Source organism: Crocodylus siamensis, chromosome 10 (assembly GCF_052110815.1).
Source record: "Crocodylus siamensis isolate JL-2025a chromosome 10, ASM5211081v1, whole genome shotgun sequence".
Lineage (NCBI taxonomy): Eukaryota > Metazoa > Chordata > Crocodylia > Crocodylidae > Crocodylus > Crocodylus siamensis.
The window spans coordinates 36,778,076-36,801,944 of NC_143404.1; the positions used below are offsets into that span (position 1 = coordinate 36,778,076).

The 23,869-nt window shown below is 37.3% G+C and overlaps 1 protein-coding gene across 9 annotated transcripts in view; it reads left to right on the forward strand.

Annotated features, from left to right (window-relative positions):
• Positions 1 to 23,869, forward strand: part of ANKHD1 (ankyrin repeat and KH domain containing 1) — a 162,395-nt gene that overhangs the window by 97,599 nt on the left and 40,927 nt on the right. For 7 of the 9 annotated variants that reach the window (XM_090021008.1, XM_090021009.1, XM_090021011.1 and 4 more), the window contains 5 exons: positions 3,626 to 3,713; positions 4,813 to 4,940; positions 5,159 to 5,302; positions 7,015 to 7,117; positions 20,856 to 21,605. In XM_090021008.1, coding sequence (XP_089877134.1) covers positions 3,626 to 3,713; positions 4,813 to 4,940; positions 5,159 to 5,302; positions 7,015 to 7,117; positions 20,856 to 21,605 — 1,213 coding nt within the window. The remainder of the gene's footprint in view (positions 1 to 3,625; positions 3,714 to 4,812; positions 4,941 to 5,158; positions 5,303 to 7,014; positions 7,118 to 20,855; positions 21,606 to 23,869) is intronic. The other 2 variants (XM_090021014.1, XM_090021015.1) reach the window with 1 other exon arrangement.

Sequence of the window (23,869 nt, forward strand, 5' to 3'; positions counted from 1 at the left end):
GTCATGGCACCCTGGGGTGCCACAAGATCTTTTTAAGAATGTCACAGGGATGGAAATGCATATGATTCATAAGTCAAACCTAGAGATTTCAAATAGGAATTCATAGTGTCAAAAAATGTCTAATCTGTTGTCATCTTTGAGTTCTTTGCAATAGAATAGTGCTCTTATTTTTACGTAGTGAAAAAATGAGTGAAAGATAAGAGCCGGCATTTTTCTAGGGGTGGCTTGAGTCTTAATGAGGTTAGGAACCATAGATTAGGGCTGTCAAACTCACCATAGACCTTGAGCTGGATCTGGACCACAGGGCTCCTCTCAGGCCAGATCTGTGGGGCCAGCAGCTGCAGTGAATCCAACAGGTACCAGGGACAGTAGTGGTAAATATGGAGGTGGTGGCAGGGTCAAGTGTCAGGGTTCCATGGGGATGCAGAGCTAAGCAGCACCAAGCCAATTTTGCAGTTGGCTACACCCCTCCAGCTTCTCCAAACTCCTGGCCTAGAGCAGAGGTGTCAAATGTATGGCCCATGGACCAGATTTGGTCTGTGGAGCTGCTCTATCCAGTGTGCTGAGATTCCAGTGGTCCACCAGAAGCTGGGGGGCAGAAAGGGGGAGTGGCTTGTCATAGAATCGCAGGGTCTTGAACTTTGGTAGGCATGGCAGTCAGCAACAGGAGAGTAAGTGAGGATGGTTGCCCTCCAGTTGCTGCATTTGTTACTACTGTCACAGCCCGACTTCCTCAGTTGCTGGCCCCATGTTGGAGTTGCTGCCATGGCACGGGGCACACAGCAGGAGCTGGAGCTGCATTGTGTGCCTTGGGTTGGAGCCAAAACTGCCACTGCTGCATCAGGTCAGAGCTGGAACTGCTGCTGCTGTGTGCACTGGGCTGGATGCAGCCCTCATGGAATCCCTGGTTTCTGGATTCGGCCCATGGCACAAAGTAAGTTTGACACGGCTGGTTTAGAGGAATAAGTCTCTAACTACATGCTGTTTACACATCTTAATAGTCTAAATATTTTCCCTAACACAACATTTATCACTGAATAAAGTATGTGAATTAAGAGTTCAGCACACAGAATAAATGCGCCTCTTCAACCAGTGTCCAGTAAAAGTTTTATAAGAAAATTCTGTGTCTGGGTACTTTTCCAAGTGGTGAAAGGAGGACTTTATCGGTTTCATCTCCACAATATCGTGTCTCTTTTGGGGCCACTGACTTCCTTAGAAGATTTGGTCGTTCATTAGTGCCAAAGATTTCTTCTCAAATTCATAACCAAAGGATTTTTTTTAGCTAGGTGCCCAAAATGTGTCAAGGGGGGTGCACAATGTCATCAGTCAACTGAATGCTTAGATTTATTGCGCGAGAGAAGTTGATTTGCTCTGACAGATGTAGTATTAATCCTTCAGCGTTGATAAATAGTACAAGAAATAAGTTGCAGTCTTAATATGTTAATATATTTCCACGGTCATATGTTAATGCAGTTGCAAGGGAAAAATTAGAAATTATTTTCTTATGAAGTATTTAATTTAAATTTATTTTGAGAGACACAAGTGGAGATGCTTTCATTGACATGACACTTGTTTCTCTTGCTGTGTGGAGTAATTGCTTGTTGTTCTTCCGCATCCTTCGTAGTGTTAATTATTTCATATACAACGTGCTGCTGCTTTTCCTCTGACTTCGATCGTTTCGGATAGAAACGGTTGTTGAAAACTGAAAGGATGCAATGTTCGGAAGTTGTCATCATTGTTTCTGGTGTAAAATCTTCCGTGCCACTTAAGTCAGGGCTGTGCGAAATTTTGATGGGTGTTTCGTTTTGAAGCTGTTTTGATGCATTTTGAGGTTTAAAACAGTGAAATTGAAACTAAACAAAAGACTTGGAAACAGCTTTGAAATGAAATGAGGGCACTCAATGTTTTGAAGCATCCCAGTGATGGGAGGTGGGGGAGAGCCAGGGCTGTGCTCAGAGTGGCTCTGCCAGCCCCACAGAGCTCAGCCTGGTGGCGGGAGAGCCAGTGGCAGAGCTGCTTGGAGCCTCCTGCCGACAGGCTGTGCTTGCCAGGGTTGTGCTCCAAGCGGCTCCACCACCAGCTCTCCCACTACTGGGTTGAGCTCAGTGGGGCCGGTGGAGCCACTCGCAGTGCAGCCCGGAGGCGGGGAGAGCCAGGGCTACTCTGAGTGCCTCCGCCAGCCCCATGGAGCTCAACCTGCCCTCCTAGTCCTGCCTACTCCTCCTGGGGGTGCGGGCCCCCAGATCTATGCATGGGATGACAGGATGCTTTTATCCTGCCTGGAGCCAGTGGAGGCAACAGTTTTCCTGGTTCTGGGTGTAGGCTGCTGCCATCCCATGCACAGATCTGGGGGGCCTGCAACCCTGGAGGAGTCCTGCACATCCCTCCTGGGGGCATGGGCCCCCAGATCTGGTGCCAGCAAGTGATATGAATTTTGCTTTTAGCAGTTTTTGAGGTGCAGTTTCCCAGAAACCCCTACACCTGTCTCCTTAAATCTTGCCAGGCAGCGTCATGCCCTCAGATGGGGCTACCATCCCTGCAGTTTCCATCCTAATCGGGCAAGAAATAACACTTACAGGCATTTTTATCATTCCCTATTATAGCCTATGGGCTAAACAGGAAATGATGAAACAGTTTTGACAAAACAAAATGGAACAGTGCTTCAAAACAAAACACTGTCAAAATGGCAAAACAGAAGTCGAAATGGAACGGTGCTGTTTCTCGCAGCTCTACTACGTGCGCTTCTACTTGTTCTTTTTACCTTATGCTTTTGTTTTGGTAAACCATATCTGATAGGTCACCATTGAAATTCAGATTATCCTTCAAACTTTCCAGCTCCCTTGTTCTATAATTTTTTGTCAACAGAAATTCCTGCCCTACCCCGAAACCCTCATATTTATGGCTCTTGTGGAAACTTGATACATTTTTTTTCTGTGGGTGGTGATCTTTTCAAAACATTTGATAGCAAATCATTCTGATCTTAGCAAATTCCCATGTGGTGATTTGGGACAAAACATTTCTTACTTCAGCATCACCCTTTACACCCTTGTAAAATGGCATCCTGCAGCAGCAGCTTGGAGAAAAATGCTTCTGGTACCCAGTAGAACTGCCCTGGATGCCTCTGTTTGGGGAAACACATTAGAGCTGAACCTGGAAGAGCTGAAACAGAAATGACATGCCTGCATACATTAATATAAGGCAGACAAGCACTTCTCAGTTAGTCTCGGACATGCCTTCTGAAAATGGAGGTGTGCGAGGCAATGGAGGTTCTGGTGTCTCAGCAACTCTGGCAAATTTTTGTGGCAGCCCAGCTGAGAACCACTGCTTTAGAGGCAGGAGGTAAAGTTGTGTTGTGTAGACTAGGAGATTTTCTTGTAAGATCGGTAGAGTGGTGATGTGATCTCAATAGCTTACATTGACAGATGTCACTTGCTACTTAGGTGTACTGGGACCTTTTTAAGCAACTGAATGAAAATATACTGGTGGAATTTTCAGAACAGTCTAGGCAATAGAAACATAATTTTAGATCTATTCATCCATTAAACAGAATTTCAGCTACAAAGATTGTTGGTTACAATATATTTTCCAGTACTTACAGTATTTTTTTTATGTACCTTTGTAACAGGAACATGAATCTGAAGGTGGAAGGACACCACTAATGAAGGCTGCAAGAGCTGGTCACTTATGCACTGTACAATTTCTCATTAGCAAAGGTAAAATATTAGTATCCACTTAAAAATTCTCAAGTGTCACTTCAGTCACTTATGCTGCTTTTATATAGCACAGGGGCTGGCAACATTTTTGGGCGGAGTGCCAAAAGGTCCTGACACCTTGACTTGTAAGATGCTGGTGTGGCGGGGCAGATAGTGGGGGAGCCATGTGCGGCCTGATCCTTGTTGTGGCAGCTCATCCCTGGCCCCAGCCCCTTCCCCACTGTTCACCTTGAGACATGCATGCACCTGCTGTCAGTAAGGAGCTGGGCTGGGGCTCCACAGAGCCTGGTGCAGCTGTTTGTAGTCTCCCTGCTGTGAGCAGCCTAGGCTCTGTGGCTCTTGACAGAGGCCTGTCCAGAGCCCAGGCTAGCTGTGGCATGACAAGCAAAATGACTTCACATGCCATGCTCTGGCACATGTGTTGAGGGTTGCTGACCCCTGGATAGTACTTGAAGTTCTTATTCTTTTTGTGCTGTCTAGTACGTTTGTGTTGGCATATTTTAACTACTCATATTTTGTAGAATTGTTAATCTCAACCACATTGCCTTATGCAGGCAATTCATTACTTGAGTACTAAAGTATTTTTACTGAGACTACTTTCCACTGAATTGTATAGATTAGTGAATCAAAACTTTGGTATGTGGTAGATATTTCCTGCATTTTTTTTTTATTTTAAAATCTTGCAACTGGGTGTTTCCCAGTGTATTCTGGGGAAAAACAATGAAAAAAAATAGCACCATGCTAGGGCACAGAATAATGTTCCTTTTTCTTAAAATATAAAAAAAAAAAAACCCTTCTAAAAGTAGTTTGAATATTTTAAGTGCATGCATTCCCTCCTTGTGTAATGCTACTGTATTTTACAAAAACATTATAAATCTAGATGTAAACAATCAGTTAATCTAAAATCATTCACTTTAATTTCTGAATTGTGTTTGAAATTTAATTGTCTCTGTTCTGTTCTTAAGATGTAATATGCTTCTGGGAGCTGATATTTTCTTTTAGATGTACATTCACCAGAGCTGGTGGTTTTTCCTTGTTTTCATTTGAAATTTTAAAAATGAGAAATTCTTGTTAATTTTGCTTGATGTTTTGTTTCTAGGTGCCAACGTTAATAGGGCTACAGCTAATAATGATCATACAGTGGTGTCACTGGCCTGTGCAGGAGGCCACCTCGCAGTAGTTGAGCTCCTTCTAGCTCATGGGGCAGACCCCACTCATCGGCTCAAGGTATTCAAATTAAATTACTCAGGATAATACACAAATCTTATGATTGCTTTTTTTTTCTTTTTTTAACATACAGCTTAAAACTCCTGGGTAGCTGATGTTTGATATAAATGCAAAGCTGAAAAACTTTAATCCATAGACAAATCTCTGCATTTTTTATAATACAGAGTGCAGAAGAATTCACCTCATTGCATTTTTCTCTCTCCAAACTATCATCCCAGGATGGTTCAACAATGCTCATAGAAGCTGCAAAGGGTGGGCATACCAATGTGGTTTCTTACTTGCTGGATTATCCAAACAATGTTCTGTCAGTACCTACCACCGACATGTCCCAGCTCACACCACCTTCTCAGGATCAGTCTCAGGTAAAGTGTATGGTATTTCTACAATAACAAATAAAACTCTTCTGTAACTTTTTAAAAATTACTTAGCTATTTCTTTAGTCTTATTTCTGGTTTCTCCATTGACATCTTAGATTCAGTGAATGCATCTGCCTGGGATTTTTCAGTAGGGACTAAGAGAATGAGGATATGGGTCAGCTCCAGTCCCTGCAAGTGGCAGGCTTTTGCCCCTTTCCCTTCACCCTCTTCGCCCCAGCTGCTACATACTCGACCCTTTTTCTACATCAAGGATAAGCTTGCTAGCAGAGGAGCATGCAGTGGGGGGAAGTAGTACAGAAGGGATATATGTCACAGCATAGCCCCATGGCATCAACTTCTTCCACATTGGACCTCTTTGTGGGCCAGATCTAGCCTGAGGGCCATTGAATGCCAAGCCCTGAACTGGGGGTAAAGTTTGTAGTCGTGTTGGTCTAAAAGACTGCTCTAACTTTTATCCTAGCCTAATTTGCATAAAATTAACTTTTCCAACCAGGAGAAATTATACCACCCTCCAGCTGTCCTGTACAATATGAATTTTCATTTCTACCTGGGAGAAGTTTTATGATCTTTGCATTCCCCTATGCCTGAGGAAGAGCACGTGTACCTGAAAGCTTGCAAATAAAGAAGGCCTGGATTAGGGTTTTTGATGAGTTTTGAGAACTAAGTGGCTAACACCTTAGGAAAATCCCAGCCTACAGAAGAACCCAGAATGACAGCCACGTGGTTTCCTACTTGCTGGATTATCCAGACAATGTTCTTTTAGTTCCTGCTACAGACATGTCCCTCATCTATCCCAACTTCTAAGAAAAGAGATGCTGACAACATATAGCTCAAAAACTGTATATAGTTACTCCAGGAAGGAGCACATATGTATAGGTTAATATGCTAATTAACATTTCCAAATTTAATTTGATGAATAGTGCATCAGTGGTATAATTATACTGGTTACATAGATGTGCAGTGCATTACAAAGTTTCAGTGAGCAGTATCTTCTGTGATTCCTGGCTGTAGTATAACTTGAAATGGCAGTGTTCACTATGTAAAATTGGGTAGGCTACTTATATAAAACACTGGTGATTGTGAACTGTAGTATATACTTGACCCGTGGCTCCCAACCTAGATCCAGCCCACGGAGGGATCTGGCATTGCCCTCCTGGCCCGCAAGGCAAAAAGGCTGGGCACCACTGTTTTAAGCTGTCAGTAACAGAACTAAAATTCCAACATACAGAAAATAATATATAGCAGTTCCCTACTGTGTCTCACCCCTTCTGCAGGTAATATGAAGAAGACCAGTTTGTTAATGTTGTAGTCCTGTAGTGGATAACAGACATTTCCTATGTGCCTAATTTACTTGTGTAATGGGTAGTGTGGGCCTCCACATTTCTCTCTCATCTTTCTGGACATGAGATGCTAGATGGTTTTATTTACAGACCCAGTACAAGCATTCTACAACTGATTTGGAAGTAGTAGATTGGGAGGATATAGTATGTGTCAAGAAAAATGGTATATTTGGAATGAATAACATGCAGTGCACAGTTTAAGGCAAAGTGGAATGGAGTGTGTGCTAGCAAGCATGCCTCTGGTTTAATTAATGAAACCTAACCATTTAAAAGTAAATGTTTACCAAGATGATATATTTTTCTTAATTTGTTTTTTTTAATTAAAAAAAATAATAATTTTAATTGATCTTTTTAAAGGTTCCACGTGTACCGGTGCATACACTTCCCATGGTTGTACCTCCCCAGGAACCTGACAGAACACCCCAAGAGAATTCCCCTCCCCTCTTGGGAGTACAGAAAGGTTAGTATATAAGCCACTCTGAAGGTGCCTTGGTATCTTCTCATCTTAGCTTTTGGGGAAAATGTTTTGATGCTTTGAAAAGATATAGTGCAGTCCCACTCCACTGATCCTTAAACATCTGTAACGTAGGTGTAGTTCTGATAGAAATAGAATGTTCTCTTTAGTGTATAGCTCATGTTTGTTTTGTAGTATCCAGTAGTAATATATGTTACTGATTTTTATTTATAAAATTTCTTGAAGAACAAGTTCACTTGCAGACAAATTGCCAAAGTCAGGATTGAATAGTGTGCTTGGATATATGTGTAGGTTTGATTTTTATTTATTTTTTTATTATTATTTTTTTTTTTTTTTCTAAAGTCTTGCATACTGAAGAGTTACAATGGATAATCATATACTCCTTGTATCAGCCTATTTTTCTGCTTGTACTAATGACATGAATATAGGTGTTGCAGAAACAAATATGTGCAGAGCTACTTATAGAAGACTCCTGGTAGTGCCCCCCTGTAAGTTGTGAATATATCGGGTCCTTTCATTTTAAGAGAAGCCAAGCTGACTTTTTAATAGCTTTCAGTCACTTAATGGCAAATTACATTGTTCATTATTGGACATAGTTTGTGTTGAAATTGTGTTGAAAACTTGTTCTGTTAAGTGAGTTGAGGAGGAGGAAAAGCTACTTCCATGTAGAGGCTGCTTGTGACTTGAATTTTTTTTAAATAAAAATAAAATAAATATTTAAAATGATAATAAATGGGAAATGCAGTAGATAATAGTAGTAGTAAATCTGTTTTAATCTTTTTTTTTCATTCTGTGAGGTGTAAAATACCACATGGTAGACACAGCACACAAATTAATAAACATGAGATAAAGATTGAATGTGGAACCACTCTATTGTGCAAGTGTTTTTTTATATACCTTTTTTTCTCAAATGCAATTTAAAATATAGTTGAAGGAAAAACTTTAGATTAATATAAGTTATTTTTAATACGTCAAGGTCCAGAAGACTGAATATGAGAAGAATATAAAGCAGACTATTTTGTTTTATACATAGTGAAAAAATGTGTATATTTAAAATTAAATTTCAGTATTAAATCTCAGAGTTGCTTTGACACATTTCTTTAAAAAAGCAAAACAAAACACCACTTATCCTAGTAATTGTTTGGAAACCTTTTTGTAGTTTATGGGAGAGTTCAATTGTCATTGTATTCATTTGAGAAATTGGAGGTAATTGAATCAGATCTGTATCATGTCAGCTCAAATTTTCTGCACAAAATATTATTTGAAATGAAAGTTTTAAAATATTTGAAGACATTCTGGAATAAGAATTAGAATAAGTTGCATCAAACGAAATAGTTTATGCTCAACTAAACATGAAACAGAAGCTGCACTTTGTCAGTAAATCTTAGTGATCTGTATAATAACAGGTTTCTAGAACTGCTTTTGGGCAGTGTATTGGTCTCCAAAAGCAAACATGTTTTCAAGAGATTTTTAGGTGTGCTGACAAAACTAAAATGTTCCCTCTTAGAGAAGAGATAAAATACTGTCATGTGTCATTGGAGCTAATGTAGCATTATAGTGAGGGTAGTATTTTTAAGTTATGTGCATCTAGGGGAAATGATACTTTGCATACAATAGTTAACTCATGTATAACTGGTATAGAGTTGTCAGATTTTAACATTTTCTTCCTTACTTTGAGAGTATGTAACCTTAATATCATGTTACTTTTATTATTTTCTTTTTTTTTGGGAGGGGGGGGCATGTTCTAGGACAGGAATCAGTAAAAGTCATGCTTATGATTCCTATGAACATTTTATGGTCTGATCAGTGTTGAGTTGACTTATGCTGGGAAATACGGATTAAGACTTAAATGGTTTAACAACTTTACCAGGTTTCTTATAAAGTCTATGCAAACACTTAACAACTTTCAAATGACAAAATGTCATTTCTTCCATTAGTATCTAACTACTGTGTCTTTTGGGAATCCATATACTAGACTTTTGCAACAATACCAATCACAATGAATACTTGCTAACTAAATATTATACTGGGACTGTAATAATACACTATTTGTAAAAAAAAAAAAAAAAATCTTCATGTGTATGTCAGCTTTAAAAAAGTTAAGGAGCTGTTGTTTAGGGTTGTATAGCAAGTTATAAAATAGGTGACATGAGGATAGAGTAAGATTCAAGATGCATTTGGCATTATATGCAGTCAAACCCTGATAATATCACATGCATGGGACTGACAGAAACCTGTGATACTAAAGTGACAATAATGAGACTTGCACTTGAAGCAGCACAGGATGACCACAAGGGGGGAAAAAAGATTTTGTTTGCATTCCTTGAGTGTTTGCACAATGGACTTGTTTTAAAATAGCATCATGGAGTGGGTGATGTCATGGATGTAAACTAAGAAGGGTTAGAGTTTATACCCAACTCTTTTAGTGTATCTTTTTTTTTTGATTTATGTAATTAGGTAGTACGACAATTATAGCATAAGAAGTGAAATAAAAACCCTGAAACTATGCTCTGCTAAAAACTGATATACTCACTGATTGGGGGAGAGGTTATATATCACCACGCAATTAAAACTGGGAGGACTTAAGTCCCTCCAGTCTTTCTTTCTGTGCCAGGCTCCCATCCATCCCCTGGAACCACAATTTACTTCACGCAATCTCTGCCTTTTTATTTATTCTTTTGGCTTTTCAAGGATTTCACAAATATTCCTGAAAACTTACCCTGTGTAGTAAAACCTATGGCAATGTTTCTTCAAGGTGTATTATTTTGCCAGTATTTGTATGCTTACTGATTCAGAACATCATTCAATAGTAACATTAAGCAGTAAAGTTATCCAGTCATGATCAGTTAAGATGTTGAATTTGAGTGGTTTGTGACAGTGTCCTGAGTGACAGTAATTGGAAGTTTTGTATTATTATGTATGGAAGTTAGCCATTTATGACAGAAGTTGTGATTATAGGTGGAGTGTGATGAAGAGTGATATTATCTGGGTTTGATTGTCAAACAATTATAAATTCATATTAACATGATTTAGGAAAAAATGAATGGTGAATTTTTGACAGGAAATATCAATGAATGTGTTGTGCAAGGATAGTAACCTGTTTAACAATGAGGTAAATAATCAAATGCAGGGGGAAGGAATACTACAATTTACAGAGTGAAAAGACCATGTTGGTGGAAATGACTGTAGGTTTTAAGTAGATAGTGTGATGCACTTAGATCAGTTTTGAGAGAATGAATCAAGAGCACAGTCATAAATAAGTTATGATCATTTTCAACCCTTTCAAGTCTTGAATGGGAAATACTATCACATGAATGATAGGCATTAAACTAAAATATAATTTTTATGTAATGAGCAATTGTGAAAAACATTCTCAGTTTTTTAATTGGGGGGGGATGTATGTTACTACTCTTAATCTTTTTTTATTACCTGAATTTAATTTATCCACGTAAAGCTTAAACGGCATTGAGTTTAATACCTTATGCATACCAGCTGTTTCAAATGCTAGATAAGTTTCATAGTTTCTTTTCTAAATGTAACCAAACAGAATAAACTCCTCAGCCTTAATAAGCACCAGAACTGCCACAGCTCAGGATGTTTTCCTTTTAGCTGGGTCGTAAAAGCTACACTTCTTTGGTAGAAGATCCAGAGGGTTTTTTATCAGCTTAAGTCCTTGCTAGCTCTGATGTATGATACAGTAATGACACTTAAGCCTGAAGTGGGTCATGGGTCTGTTAGCTAATGAATGAGCATTTGGTGTTGCAGAACCCATCGTGACTTGCTACAATGCTCTCTTCTGTAAATTCAAACTCAGGAACACAATCAAATCTCTTCTCTCCTATGATGGAAAAATGTCTCCTTACTCATCAACACCCCCCCCACACACACACACACACGTGCACACAAACCTGTGGCACTGAGTAGTAGATAAAGCTTTGCAGAGCTGAGCTATTGGAAAGGGGTTACTTAATAATGTTTCATAAACTGTTCTTCCTGACATGTCAGTCTAGCGGACTTAATTCCATTTCTGCTAGCAAATGCAATTCTTCCCACTCATTCCCCAACAGATGTAACCCATTTGGTGCTGTATTATGCTATTTTTTTCCATAGACTGCCTTAGTCATCAGCTCTTGCAGGTATAAACTCCTTTGAGTATACAGTTACAAGAGGGTTTTTTTTTAATGTTGTTTGTTTTTTAATTAAGGCAGTGTTTTCCTTCTATGGAAATTAATGTTGCTAAGTCACTTTCACTTGATAAAAAGAGCTGCCAGGATGCAGTAGCTTAAAATGATCGTAGGCAAGTTTTAAAATACTTGATGTGAAATTGTCATGGATAACAGTACTCTTTTATAGTTAGTTTATAACGTAGTGCAACATTTAAGAGATGGGCATGAAGTTATTTTTTGCACTTCTAACTTTTTTCAATGAACACCAGTATATGCAAAACTAATCTTCTGCAGAACATTTTCAGTTAATGTTACAGTATTGCCCAGGAGATGCTTTTAGATGTTAATTTTAAAAATTGCATTTTCTTAGAAAGCTATGCGCTAAGAATATGTTTAGGAAAGCCAAGGGAAGCAATTTTTTTGGACTTAAAAAAAAAATAATTGAATTTTGCTCTAAGATTAAACGAGAAATATTTTAGGAGGTTATGAGAAAATTGAACTAAATGTATATTTTGAGGTGTAAGTTATCAATTACTTAAGCTTCTGCAAACGGGAGTTCCACTTTTAGTCTGGTATTATTTCACTACAGATTAAGAGACTTAACAGAGAATTTGAAACCATCACGCATGTCACTGTTGAATTTGGCTTGGGATTATGCAAGAGGTTATGTTAAAAGACTTTGCCTTCATTTGTAGCTACTTTTACCTATACATTGTCCAGAAATGTTCTTGATTACTGAGCACTGGACCAGAGTGCTGCGTTAAGTCCTCTAGGTATGTTTAAGCATTGCAAATTGGAGGAACTCTACAAACGGCAATACCATATGCATTCTTTCTTCCTGAAGCTACAAGCTCTTGGCATGTGCAAAGATGTATACATGTGTAGGTATTGAAACAATTTGGTTAAAAAAAAAAAATAGAATATTTGGCTTAATAGAATATCTTAATTTGGACCAGAACTAATATGGATTCTAATGCTGATAGTGATAATACCACACAGCCACGTATAACTAATCCAAAAAGTCTGTTTTATATCGAACAGGATTTGTTAACACAATCTTGGTTCAGGGGAAGGAGCAAAGATAGCTACTAAGTCTCAATTTGTCAGACTTTTTTCATTTTAATTACTTCTATATTTTTCAGATATCACCTTGTTTAATGGTGCAATTGTTGTTTCTTCTCATGCTGCACTTTTTTTATTTTGTTGTTGTTGCTGTTTACTGTTTTTTCACTCATGCCATCAATCTGCATGATCATTTTAAACAAAGGGTAGCAAAATCCAATCACTTAATTCTCTCCTATCCAGGATCCTAAATTTAAACAATTGTCTTTTGTACTACTGGAAGATTCCAAGTACTTCCATCTCCAAAAGAAGTTTTGTTTTTGCTGTTTTCCCCATTTTAATGCAACATTTTGGCTTCTTTCTTCCCTGGACTTCTACTGTCTTTCCCTTTCTTGCACCTGTCTTTAATATCCCACCTTAAGGTCTCAGTTCCCAAGGAGAAATGTTCCTTCAGTTGCATAGGCCTTCATTAGTATTTTACTTTGAGATTCCGATACCATTTTCTCTGTTTTCTCTCCCAAGCTTCATTGATTTCTGCAATACTCTTTCTCAGTTAAGTCATTCACCTACCCTTATCAGTGTTTTTTCTTGTCAGTCTTCAGGACCAGAGACTTCTGATTACTTATGATGCTGCTTGTTTAAAAAAAAGCACTAAACTAGATGAAGTAAATTGATGCTCAGTGCCTTACTACTAACTTACATCTTGGCTAAATTCCAAACAGACTTCTAAAGTTTAAAAGAAACAAAAGTTTTTTTCCAAATCGGGAAATTGAGTTAAGATTATGTAACCTGTATCTTGTTCAGCCATCTGTAGACCTTACCCATTTCACACCTTTACACCTCTGCTCTGCAAATCACTTGCAGAGGATGCGGGAGAAGTAATATATTTGAGCATAATACTATGTTGCATGATTTGCAGCTTAAAAGACTTTAACTTTTGGAAGGTGTTGGAAAAAATGTAGCGATCATACCATTCAACATTAAAAGTGAGTTGGAAAAATACCTGCAGATCTTAGGGTTCAGTTGATCTTTGGTTTGCAACAAGTTTTGTATATGGAGTCTATTCCAAAATGTAATCAAAAGAACCATTGTCTTGTTTTGGTTTTTGTTTTTTTGGAGGGAAGAGGGTAGATGTTTTATTTTTGAGAGCTTTTTAATAAAAGAACACAGAGGAAAGAGAATGAAAGGAAACAACCTGCGTAAAGAAACAAAATGGATCTTTAAACTATTGCAAAATACCTGAGGAGCCGAGTGACTTGGTACTGTTTAGTACAGGTGTAAATCATGTGATTTTTATAACCCACATTACTTTGAATTGAGCTGCTTAGTAAACTAAATCTTAGAATTTAAGTTAAGATTTTCATAAATGTTCAGGACTGACTTAGTTCAGCTAACACAGAAGTTAGCTAATTCTGTCACTGAAGTCAGTAGAAAATTAAGTAGGGTTTTTGGAAATTAACTGCTGTTAACTGAATGAGTGGGAATAAAATCCAGAAAGTGCTTAAAATGAGGCAGTTGAGATGTCAGAAGTTGACTTAATGGCAAAATAACACTGTTGATCAAGGCTGCCAAGATGAGCTGAGCTGGAATACAAGCAAACTGGTGAAAAATTGCATTAAAAGAAAAAAACCCTCCTGAAAAGCAGAATTGGCTGCAAGATTCATATTTTTTTTCAACCATTTTATCCTTTAAAATGACCATTTGCTGTAAAGTGAGGCAGAGTAATGGAAATCTAGCCATTTAGGCCAAAGATAAAATACGTTGTTCACTAATTATTGGGTGTCTTTCCATTGTGATTTCTGGTCCAAAGACACTTTTGTCAGTGCAGTAGAATGTGTCACCACCTGCTAATTGGTAAAATTTTTTTGAGTCTGTCATTAAACTAATTTTTTCAACTACTAATATATTCATATGGCTGTTTCCTATATTCCTTTATCAGTCTTCTTTCTTTCTTTAGGGTATATATTACTGTGACTAAACTTGCATTTGACACCTAGGGCCCATATTGCAGTGAAACAAGGCTGATATTTAAGTGGGCAATAAACATGAGTGTATTCTTATAATTATGTTATTCCAAAAATCACTGAGAAAATTGTTAGAAATTATTGTAGAGTTTGAACTTAAATCTCTCCTTATGCTTATTCTTCCCTGTCAGTCAATCATGGTATAAGTAGTCAAAAGTTAACAGTTTTCCGAGAATAGAGGGTACCTTATGGATCAGAAGTCCCATGGCTGAAAAGAATATTCCTGGAGGATAGCATATAATGGGAATGAAAGATGGAGCTGGATTTATTGATAAACAGGAAACCTGTGGAGATGGCAAACGTTTTTAGGTTTGGAGAGTTATGAGAGAACCATAAAATAATTTAAACTTCTTCCAAAATTTAAAGAATATATGAATGGGTTTCAAAATACCCAAGATATTTTTTGCAGTTCATTGAACTTGAAAGGTTGATTTTCCATGGGAGATTTTGGGTTAAGATCAAATGGGTTTCCTAGATGAGTGTTACTGTTGAAGTGATGATGTTGCCACGATGGTTCAGGAATTAAGAGATCTTTTATTAAACCAAATGCATAATTAGGAGAGATTTAGACAAGTTTTCAAGGGCAAAGAACCCTTCTTCGGTTCTCAGTCCTATACAAGTGAATAATCCTTTAGTAAAGGAAGTCAAGGGTTGTAGGTGACTACTGCTAATAAGGATTGTAGTTTAGAATTACCAAGGTCAGGGAATGATAGTTAAAATTTGAATACTCAAGAATTAGAGTCCAGAGAATGGTATATAGTTGGGATAAGCTCTTGAAAACACCTTAGTTGGAACATCAAGCAGCTGATAGTTAAAAGATGGGAGACTTTTGAGCAAAGATTGGAGTCTTCTTTTTTGGCTTCCGGATGCTTACTGTGGGAGCATGTGGTTTGAACAGCCGTCTTCATATTGGTTGAGTTTACCTAGTAGAATTACCAATACTCTGGCAAAAGCTGAGTTTTCAGTGGTGTTGATCATTTGTTCCTTACTAGCAAGATGTTCCAAAGAGCAGATTAAAACAGTTGCTCTGGAAACTGTTTTTGTTTTTCTGGACCTTTTTTGAAGAGACTGGGGAAGGCAATGATAGATTCTTCATTGCTAATCGTATCTGATTTTTTTAAAATATCCCGAAGAAGTATCTTAGAAGTACATAGTTTAAAAAAGGAAATAAAATAATATTTATTCCAGATATACACATTAATTACCCTTGTTAATAATTGAGACTAAGAATTGAAATAAGTATCCAAAAATGAAAGTGTCTGATAAGGCTCTTCACTGTCCTGTTTAGCTTGCTTCCATCTACATTTTAAAGGTAATTCCAAATTTTGAATTAAATTCTTACATTTTGAAGATTTGCCATGTGGAAGTGGCCTGGTAAGTCCCGTGTTTGTCTCGGTGACTTAAGATCAAATGTTCCTGGTGTGTGAATAAAGATTTTATTTTTCTAACTTTCAGCTGTGCCAAAGAACAGATAGTCCAACTGTTTTGTTATTCATAGCTCAATGGGAAGCTAGCTAAATGATTTATTTATTTATTTATTTATTTTTAGTACCACAGCTATATTTTTTGTACTACCAGCAAGGGTAGAATTTTTTTAAAACTGGAATGGGTTCAGTAGCCATTTTCACACAGCCAACTTGTTTATAAACCTTGATTATTATTTTTTTTTTTAACTAAATGTTGATAGCACTGAAGTCAGTCTGTGTTCCTATATGTGGAATTGTCTGACTGTAAAATAAGATTTAGGATGAACGTTCTGTACCTCTACCAAACATTACAGCATTTTTGTAGTATGCACTCTTTATAATATTTCATGTATTTTATATTCTCTTTAAAATAAACACAATAAAATATTGAAGTCAAATTTTTATATTATGGAAATAAATCTTGCCAGTCAAGTATCGGGAACAGATTGCCCCTCATTGTAGTAATCGTACTACCGAAACTTTAGCACTATGATTAAAAGGTACAGCACAGGAGTAGAACTAAGTGCACTCAGGGCACTAAAATGTTTCTGTGTTTTGTCATATGAATAAACTATGATGAAGTTTATGTTCAGGTTTCAGTTCTTATGGCTTGTTGGATGTTCAAACTAGTTTGAATTGTTAATGTTGTCCTGCCAGTGTCAAACATCCTTTGATATTTTCCCAAAATTAATCTTTGCAAGAAAGAGTGTCAAAATGCATAAGTCAAGATTGCCTAGCATTTATGAATTCAAATCCTGTGGCATCTAAGCAATCTATGGGTTAAAGGATATGGTGTTGCCTTGATATTAAAAGTGTACTGTTTATAATCAAATGGGTGTTTTATGGATAGCTTAATAAGTGTAGGGACCTGAAAATAAACAGGCAATTTAAATGTTCATGTTCTTTGTTGAATAAGGACTTCCTCCTGAAATCCATCTTTTCCTGTCATTTGATGTTGTTGTGACAGCCATTATTATTGAAGAGTAGGATATTAAATACAACATTATGATTTCACAAGTGTTACTGAATGTGGCATCCTGGATGCAAGACTTGTTGTCAGCACTGAAATCCCATAATGAGTTTGACTGTTTAATACATGAGCTGAGGAGCAAAGTTTTTATGCCTTTATTCAGTAGACACTGCGTAGAGCTTTACATTTGAATATTTAAGGATTTAAATGTTAACAGTGCTTAGGTTGATCTTAGATTATCCAAAAAAAATGTTTTAGATACTGGTTTGAATATTGTAGTTGCTAACCAAATAATACTACTTTAGACATTTTAAACTACAGTTTAATTTGTCAAACCTCTGAAAAATCACTTAAGGTTCAGATGCTTATGTTCAGCCCTACCTCTTACATGCCTTCCTATCAATCTGAAGATTACAGGCCACAAGTTTCTAATAGTTACAGGGAAAATGTTTTGTAATCTGAAAATTTAACATCTCCCACTAATTAGATACTGATTTAAAATTTTCCTTTTCTCATAATTACAGAGTATCTATCTCTTACAATTATCCATAAGTGATCTGTGTTACCCTATATTGATCTCTTCAAGAGCATTATTGGGCTTGGCTTCATCTTCGAAGATTTGAAGATCCCAAGATCTGGATTTAGGCTACAGATTAATTTTCTCTATAAATAACAGTTTAGGGATGGGCCTGAGAGCCTACTATACTTGAATAAACTAGGAGGTTTGAGTCTTGGTACAAGACTATAATGTAGCTATTTCTCTTGAATTTTAGAGAAGTTTTTTACTTGTGACAACCAAGGTGTTTTTGTGCACAGTGGAGGAGTGGAATGGCATAAAGATATTGTTAATTGTATTATTTTCATAGCTCCCTTTCCATCAAAAGCCCAAAGAGAAGTTCAAGTATATGTAGCCTTAGGACTGATGATAGAATGGCTTAACATGAGACCGTAGGTTCTTAGGAAGGACCTCAGGGAGATTCTTTGGAGCCAAATGTTACCCTGGCAAAGGATAAAATCTTTACTAATACAGCCCAAGTAACAGAAAAGGAGTAAATTGGTTAATGAGCACTTACTTTCTTTTTGGATTTTATCACGATATCAGGAGATAACTTTGTTTAGTGATCATAAACAATTTTTAGAGTGGTTTGTAAAATTATTTGAAAACTGTCACGGTGCCTGCATTATATCACAGTGTGAAAGTTAGTAGATCTCTGTGCAACATTAAACACCCTGGGCTAAGTGTTCCTGCTGACCAACACAAAGTAACTTAATCTCTAACTCTGTTTTTCCCCTCCCTTCTTGCAAATTTTCTTGATACTTTTGGAACAGTGAACATAATGAAATAGAGCCATGCATGGTCTGTTACTGGTAGTTTTATATGGAAGGCATTCAGATGCCAGGTAAAACCGTAGAATGGGAATAGAAGATTGCAAATAGTTGCACTCTCATTGTATGGCTCGTACTATGGTATTATATCTGTTTGCTAGAATGACAGTTTCTGGAGGTGTCGGAATGCGTCAGCAATTTCAAATAAAGGGGGCTGGGGAATTTAATAATGTAGGTAAAGGTTCCATTTCTAAAGGATCAAACTAGCAGAAACAGTACAGCTTTTGGTTTCATTCTGTTTTAATGTTTCTCCTGCACTTGCTCTTTAGTGGTGTTCATTTAAGGTGATTACATTTTTCATATAACCATAGCACTTATTTTTCCTGGTAAGGTTTTCAAAAAAGAATGAACCAAAAACTTACTGTATTTACCCATTTCACATCACTGGATTATTGGTGTAAAAATTACTGTGTAAACAAAATGGAATTATGTAAAAATCCTATATTTTAATCAGTGAGGGCTCAGGGAATAATGAAAAGCATTGTCTGAGGAAAGTAGTCTCACAGATTAACTGCTGCAGAAAGCATGTGGAAACTACATCGAAGGTTTTACTTGGCAGAAGCTGACACCGCAGCTTCATGTCTGTGGATTTAAAAGATCGCAATTTAAAAATGGCTTGTCCATTTAACCGTATAATTCTCCAGTATTCCTCTTCTGTCACAAGACTTAGTGGCTGATAATTATTGTCACAGTAAAAAGCAGGATTGGAATGAAGGAGTAAGTTGTCTCTTCAATGGAGTGGACTTAATCAGCCCAGGTTCTACCATTTTACTAAGGATTCCTCTTGAGTGGTGAAAAGTTGATGTAGCTTGTTCTCTTCTCAATATCCCCTCTTTTAGGGGGTATGCAAGAGGTGACTGGAAAACACAAATGAGGTGGGGGCTAAACCACAAGGCAACACTGCAAGATCCATGCACAATGCAGTAGTCCCTAAGGAACTGCTTCAGCCAGGAAGTTTTTAGAGCAGTCCTGAGCCTGTTTCTGGGCCTTGTCTACACTGTGAAGTTGTGCATAGCTGTGTTGGGAAAAGTATCCAAAGCTTTCAATCCATAGCCAAATGGTTGTGTTGGGAGAACCTGCAGAAAAAAGCTGTTGCCAGTAAAATTTCTCCTACATGGGGGAACTGGTGTAATTAACAGAAAAAAAACTGTGCTAAGACAGCTGTCTAGACACGAAAGGGTCTCTGTCACCAGAGCTATGGTGGTAACAGCCCTGTAATATAGATTAAACATAGGTTATAGTGGGCACAGTTGCTGTTCCAGAATTGGAGAGACTGAAAGATAGCATATGACTATGCAACCTGATGCTTCTTCCAGTGGGTCAAAAAAAAAAAAAAAAAAAGGGCAGAAAAAGATGTTGTCCCCTTGCTTAATGTTTCAGTGCAATGCTGTGAAAATTCATAATTAGTTGTGCATTTGCTTGCTTTGGGTTTTTAAGTAAATTCTTTGATATCTATCTATCTATGTATCTATCACTGCAAATCTGAGTTTTAAAAGTTTCAGACAGCTTCGTTTTTAGAAAAACCTGGACACCATGTACTTAGAGGAATATAGATCTAGCTAGATCTATAAACTTTTTAAACTCAGACTTTCAGTGGAGAATTAGTGTAGTCTGCATGTAAATTTTCAAGTTGACTTCAGTTCTTTAAATCACTCATAGTATTATTTAAATATATTAAATATTGCTATGAGGAATCACCTTTCATATTATTATCATTTTTATTGAAACATTTTTCATACTAATATGGTTGGTATTAAATGCATAGTAAGTCTTGCTTGAAGCATAAATGTCTAATTGGAGTTATCATGCAGTGGAGCTGTTTTGCAGCTCAGACTTTCTTTTCAAACCAAGGTTGGTCTCCTTGAAGGCAGTGATTTATTATAAGCATTTGTAGAGATGTATGAGAGAGAGTTGGGGGGGAGGGGGTTGTTGTTTTTTTCCCCATGATTTTGAAAAGATTTTTTAAGGTGTTTTTGTTTATTAGGGGAGGGTTGTGTTGTTTTGCTTTATCATTGAGCCAAAACTTACCTTTTGTTGGTTACTTAGTGGAGAAGATCAAACAGGAGGTTAAATTTCTATGATGAAATTTGTTCAAATGTCCACTATGAAAGTCAGTGCGAGAAGCTTAAATTTACCTTGCCAAGATCTTATCAGAGAGAAGAAATACTACAGCATTTTTTAACACATCTCAAAATGAAATGCTAGTACTGTTGTCAAGCTAGCCTCTCTCTCAGATGTGGACATTTTTGCTTGTTGCTTTTAGTTTTGGGAAGCTAGCCTCTGTAAAAGGATTTGTGCTTTTGCTAGATTTAGTTTGCTACTGTATTTTGAATACTAGAACAACTTTTATTCAGGCTACTCAGTAAATTGCTAAAACTGCCTTTGGACTGCTTACTCTTGATTTTAATTTCACTGATACTGTTGAAAATAGCTTTGTTTAAGGGAATATTAGGATCAACATTGAAAATTCCATTTTAATTTGCCTTCTGCTATCTGTTCTAATATGGAGTGTAGTCTTTAATAATCCAATTTACCTTACTTCGGTTTCACAGATGTGGAGCAATAGTTGTAAAGTTTTGGGTGGGAAGAGAGGGGAGGTATGGGGTAACTTCAGCATGGCATTTTTTCAAACATTTTTCATGTGCTTAGGTACATCCAAGCAGAAGTCAAGTTCCCTGCAGGTAGCAGATAAGGACCTACTGCCACCTTTTCACCCATACCAGCCTTTGGAATGCATAGTAGAAGAGACTGAAGGCAAGCTGAATGAACTTGGACAGAGAATTAGTGCTATTGAAAAAGCACAACTCAAATCATTGGAATTAATTCAAGGTGAACCGTTAAATAAAGATAAAATTGAAGAACTTAAAAAGAACAGAGAAGAGCAAGTACAGAAGAAGAAGAAAATACTGAAGGAGCTACAGAAAGTGGAAAGACAGTTGCAGATGAAAACACAACAGCAGTTTACCAAAGAATATTTGGAGACCAAAGGTCAGACAGACACACCACTTCCCCTGCAGCAACAGTGCCCACACACAGGTGTCTTTCCAGAAGTGGAAGGAGATAAGGGTCTACCAGAGGATAACTTTTCAGGGTTACCTCAGGTTGACACAGTCTTGTCTAAAGATGATGAGCAACAACAGTCTTCACCACCTGCTGAACCAATAGAGTTTGTCCCCATCCAGCCTTTGCCAACATCGCAATGTAATTTTTCCAGTAATTTAGGTTATAATGGGACAGATTCTCTTGAACTTCAGAAAGCATTAGGTAATCAGCAGAATATAGGACAGCATCAGCAAATTGCTGGACATGGGCAGGGGCTGTTAGTTCAAGAACCAGACGGATTAATGGTTGCCACTCCAGCCCAGACGCTTACCGACACTCTTGATGACCTAATAGCAGGTGGGTTAAGAAATATACATATTTTTACATTAATTTGTGTGCTCAGTTTCCCTTTCTCTCCTTCCCTCCAAAAAACAGTACAAAACAAAATCTTGGGGTTTTCCAAATTGGGAATACTTGCTTAAGAATAGTCCTTACTAGTACTATTAATCCTAACAGTCACTTCCAATTCTAACATTTTTTTTCTTTTTGCCAAACTGCTGAAAACAGTGCTGTACTTTCCTTTATAGGACACCTGCAGCCACTGCAACCTCTTCTTTTTCTGTGGTACAGACCTAGTCATGTGTAGTTAGAAGAGGCCATTGGGGAAACTTGAAAACATCAATAATTTTTTTTCTTTTGTTTGTTTGTTTTTATGGGGTTTTATATATAGCCTCACACCTACATGGATTTTCTTTATTGGCAGTTGTCTCCGGTGAAGTACATAAAATATTGCCTCATTGACAAATGTACTGTCCTTTCTGCCAGAAATGTTTGATACAGTGTAAACTCTAAACACTCATGCAAGTCTGTCTGTCCCTTCAGTACTTATCTATAAAACCGACTTGTTTTCAGAGCAAATTCTAAACCTCAGTCATTATAGTAACAATTTAAAATTTTGAAAACAGTATATGTAGCTCCATTTGTCCAAGGGAATCAAGTGGTGGTGGAACCAAGGGATGAATATGCCACAGTGGCTATCTGGATGAAAAGCAAAGATCAAAACAACTGTGGCTTTGCCAATAGCTATATGAAGATGAATCAAGATTTCCCTAAATAAGTTCATGCTTACTAGTCACATTATGGAAAAGTTAACTTTGTAGAGCTTGCTTCTGGTACTTAGTTAGGATATCTGTTTCTTGCCGAAGATGTGAAAGATCTAAATGCGGTCACAGTTATGTTTAGAGGCAAACTACTCCTTGATGGTCTTTGCTTTTTTAGTTTTTATCCAGTATCTCACCTCTTCTCTGCTCCTTTTGTCTGTTCCTTAGCCCTTATTCTCCTGTCTTTTTTCCCCTCTTTGATTAATCAGCCTAATTTCATCTTGAATTTTTGTAAATATAGAGTAGGATTTGCTAACTGGCTTGCAGGAACTTCCTAACTGGTAACTTGCCACAAGCAAGCACATGTCAGGCCTGACAGCCGTGTTGCACCTTTCCCTGACAGCCGTGTTGCACCTTTCCCTGACAGCCGTGTTGCACCTTTCCCTGACAGCCGTGTTGCACCTTTCCCTGACAGCCGTGTTGCACCTTTCCCTGACAGCCGTGTTGCACCTTTCCCTGACAGCCGTGTTGAGTACTTTTAGATAGTCATTATATATCTCACAAGGCCACTTTCTTTTTAGTAGTGGTGTCTGTCATTCAGAGAAATTCTCCAGAAGTTTAGGGAGTAGGATTTAGTTCCCTCTTACCTGGCATGGCTTTCTCTTGTACCCCAGGCAGTGTTTCTTCAGAGAATTAAATTGGGAATTAACCACTTAATTTGTAACAAGTGAAGCTGTGAATTACTCTTAAATTACTCTTACTGTCTGAAGTCTGAAATTTCAGAGCAGAGTAAGGAAAACTCGGGATAGTATATATAATGTGACTTAAAGAGCTGAATCTTTGGACTGAGTATTGCTAACTTTTTTTGCGCATCTGGCACAAGCAAGGCACATGGCATGTTCACTTAAGCAATTAGCAGTTGTAGATTGTCTCAGATCATGTATGATCTCCATTCACATGGAAAGTAATAGCAACAGAAGGACCTGCAGGAAATTAGTTTATAGAAAAAAATCTGTTTGTACTAATGTTGTTTTGTGTATATTATATAACGTAACTAACTTTTCAAAACTTATACCGTAAATAGCTTAATCTTTTAACAAGATTTACTTTTAATTTACATTTACTAAACATGCTTTGATTGAAATGTGAAATATACAGACCTCTTACTTGAAAATGCTTGCTTTTTTACTGAAGACTACTGCTTATTTTGTGTATAATTGAGAAACCCTGTCAATATGTTCTAAATATGTAATCTTTAACACTGTCTATATATATCTCATTTATCAGTTAATACCATTAAACTATATACTGCAATGTCTGCAGCCATTTAAGAACAAGTTTTCATAGAACATACACATTTAGTTTTCATTACAAAATAGTTTTTATTTTTTATATATTAGTGCCACTTAGACATGTACTGCTGCTATTAAATTTATCCTAATATCCAGTACGTTCACAAGAGTGTAACAATGAATAGTTTTCAGAAACCCAGATTCCACATGCTGCTGTTGTAACTGCTGT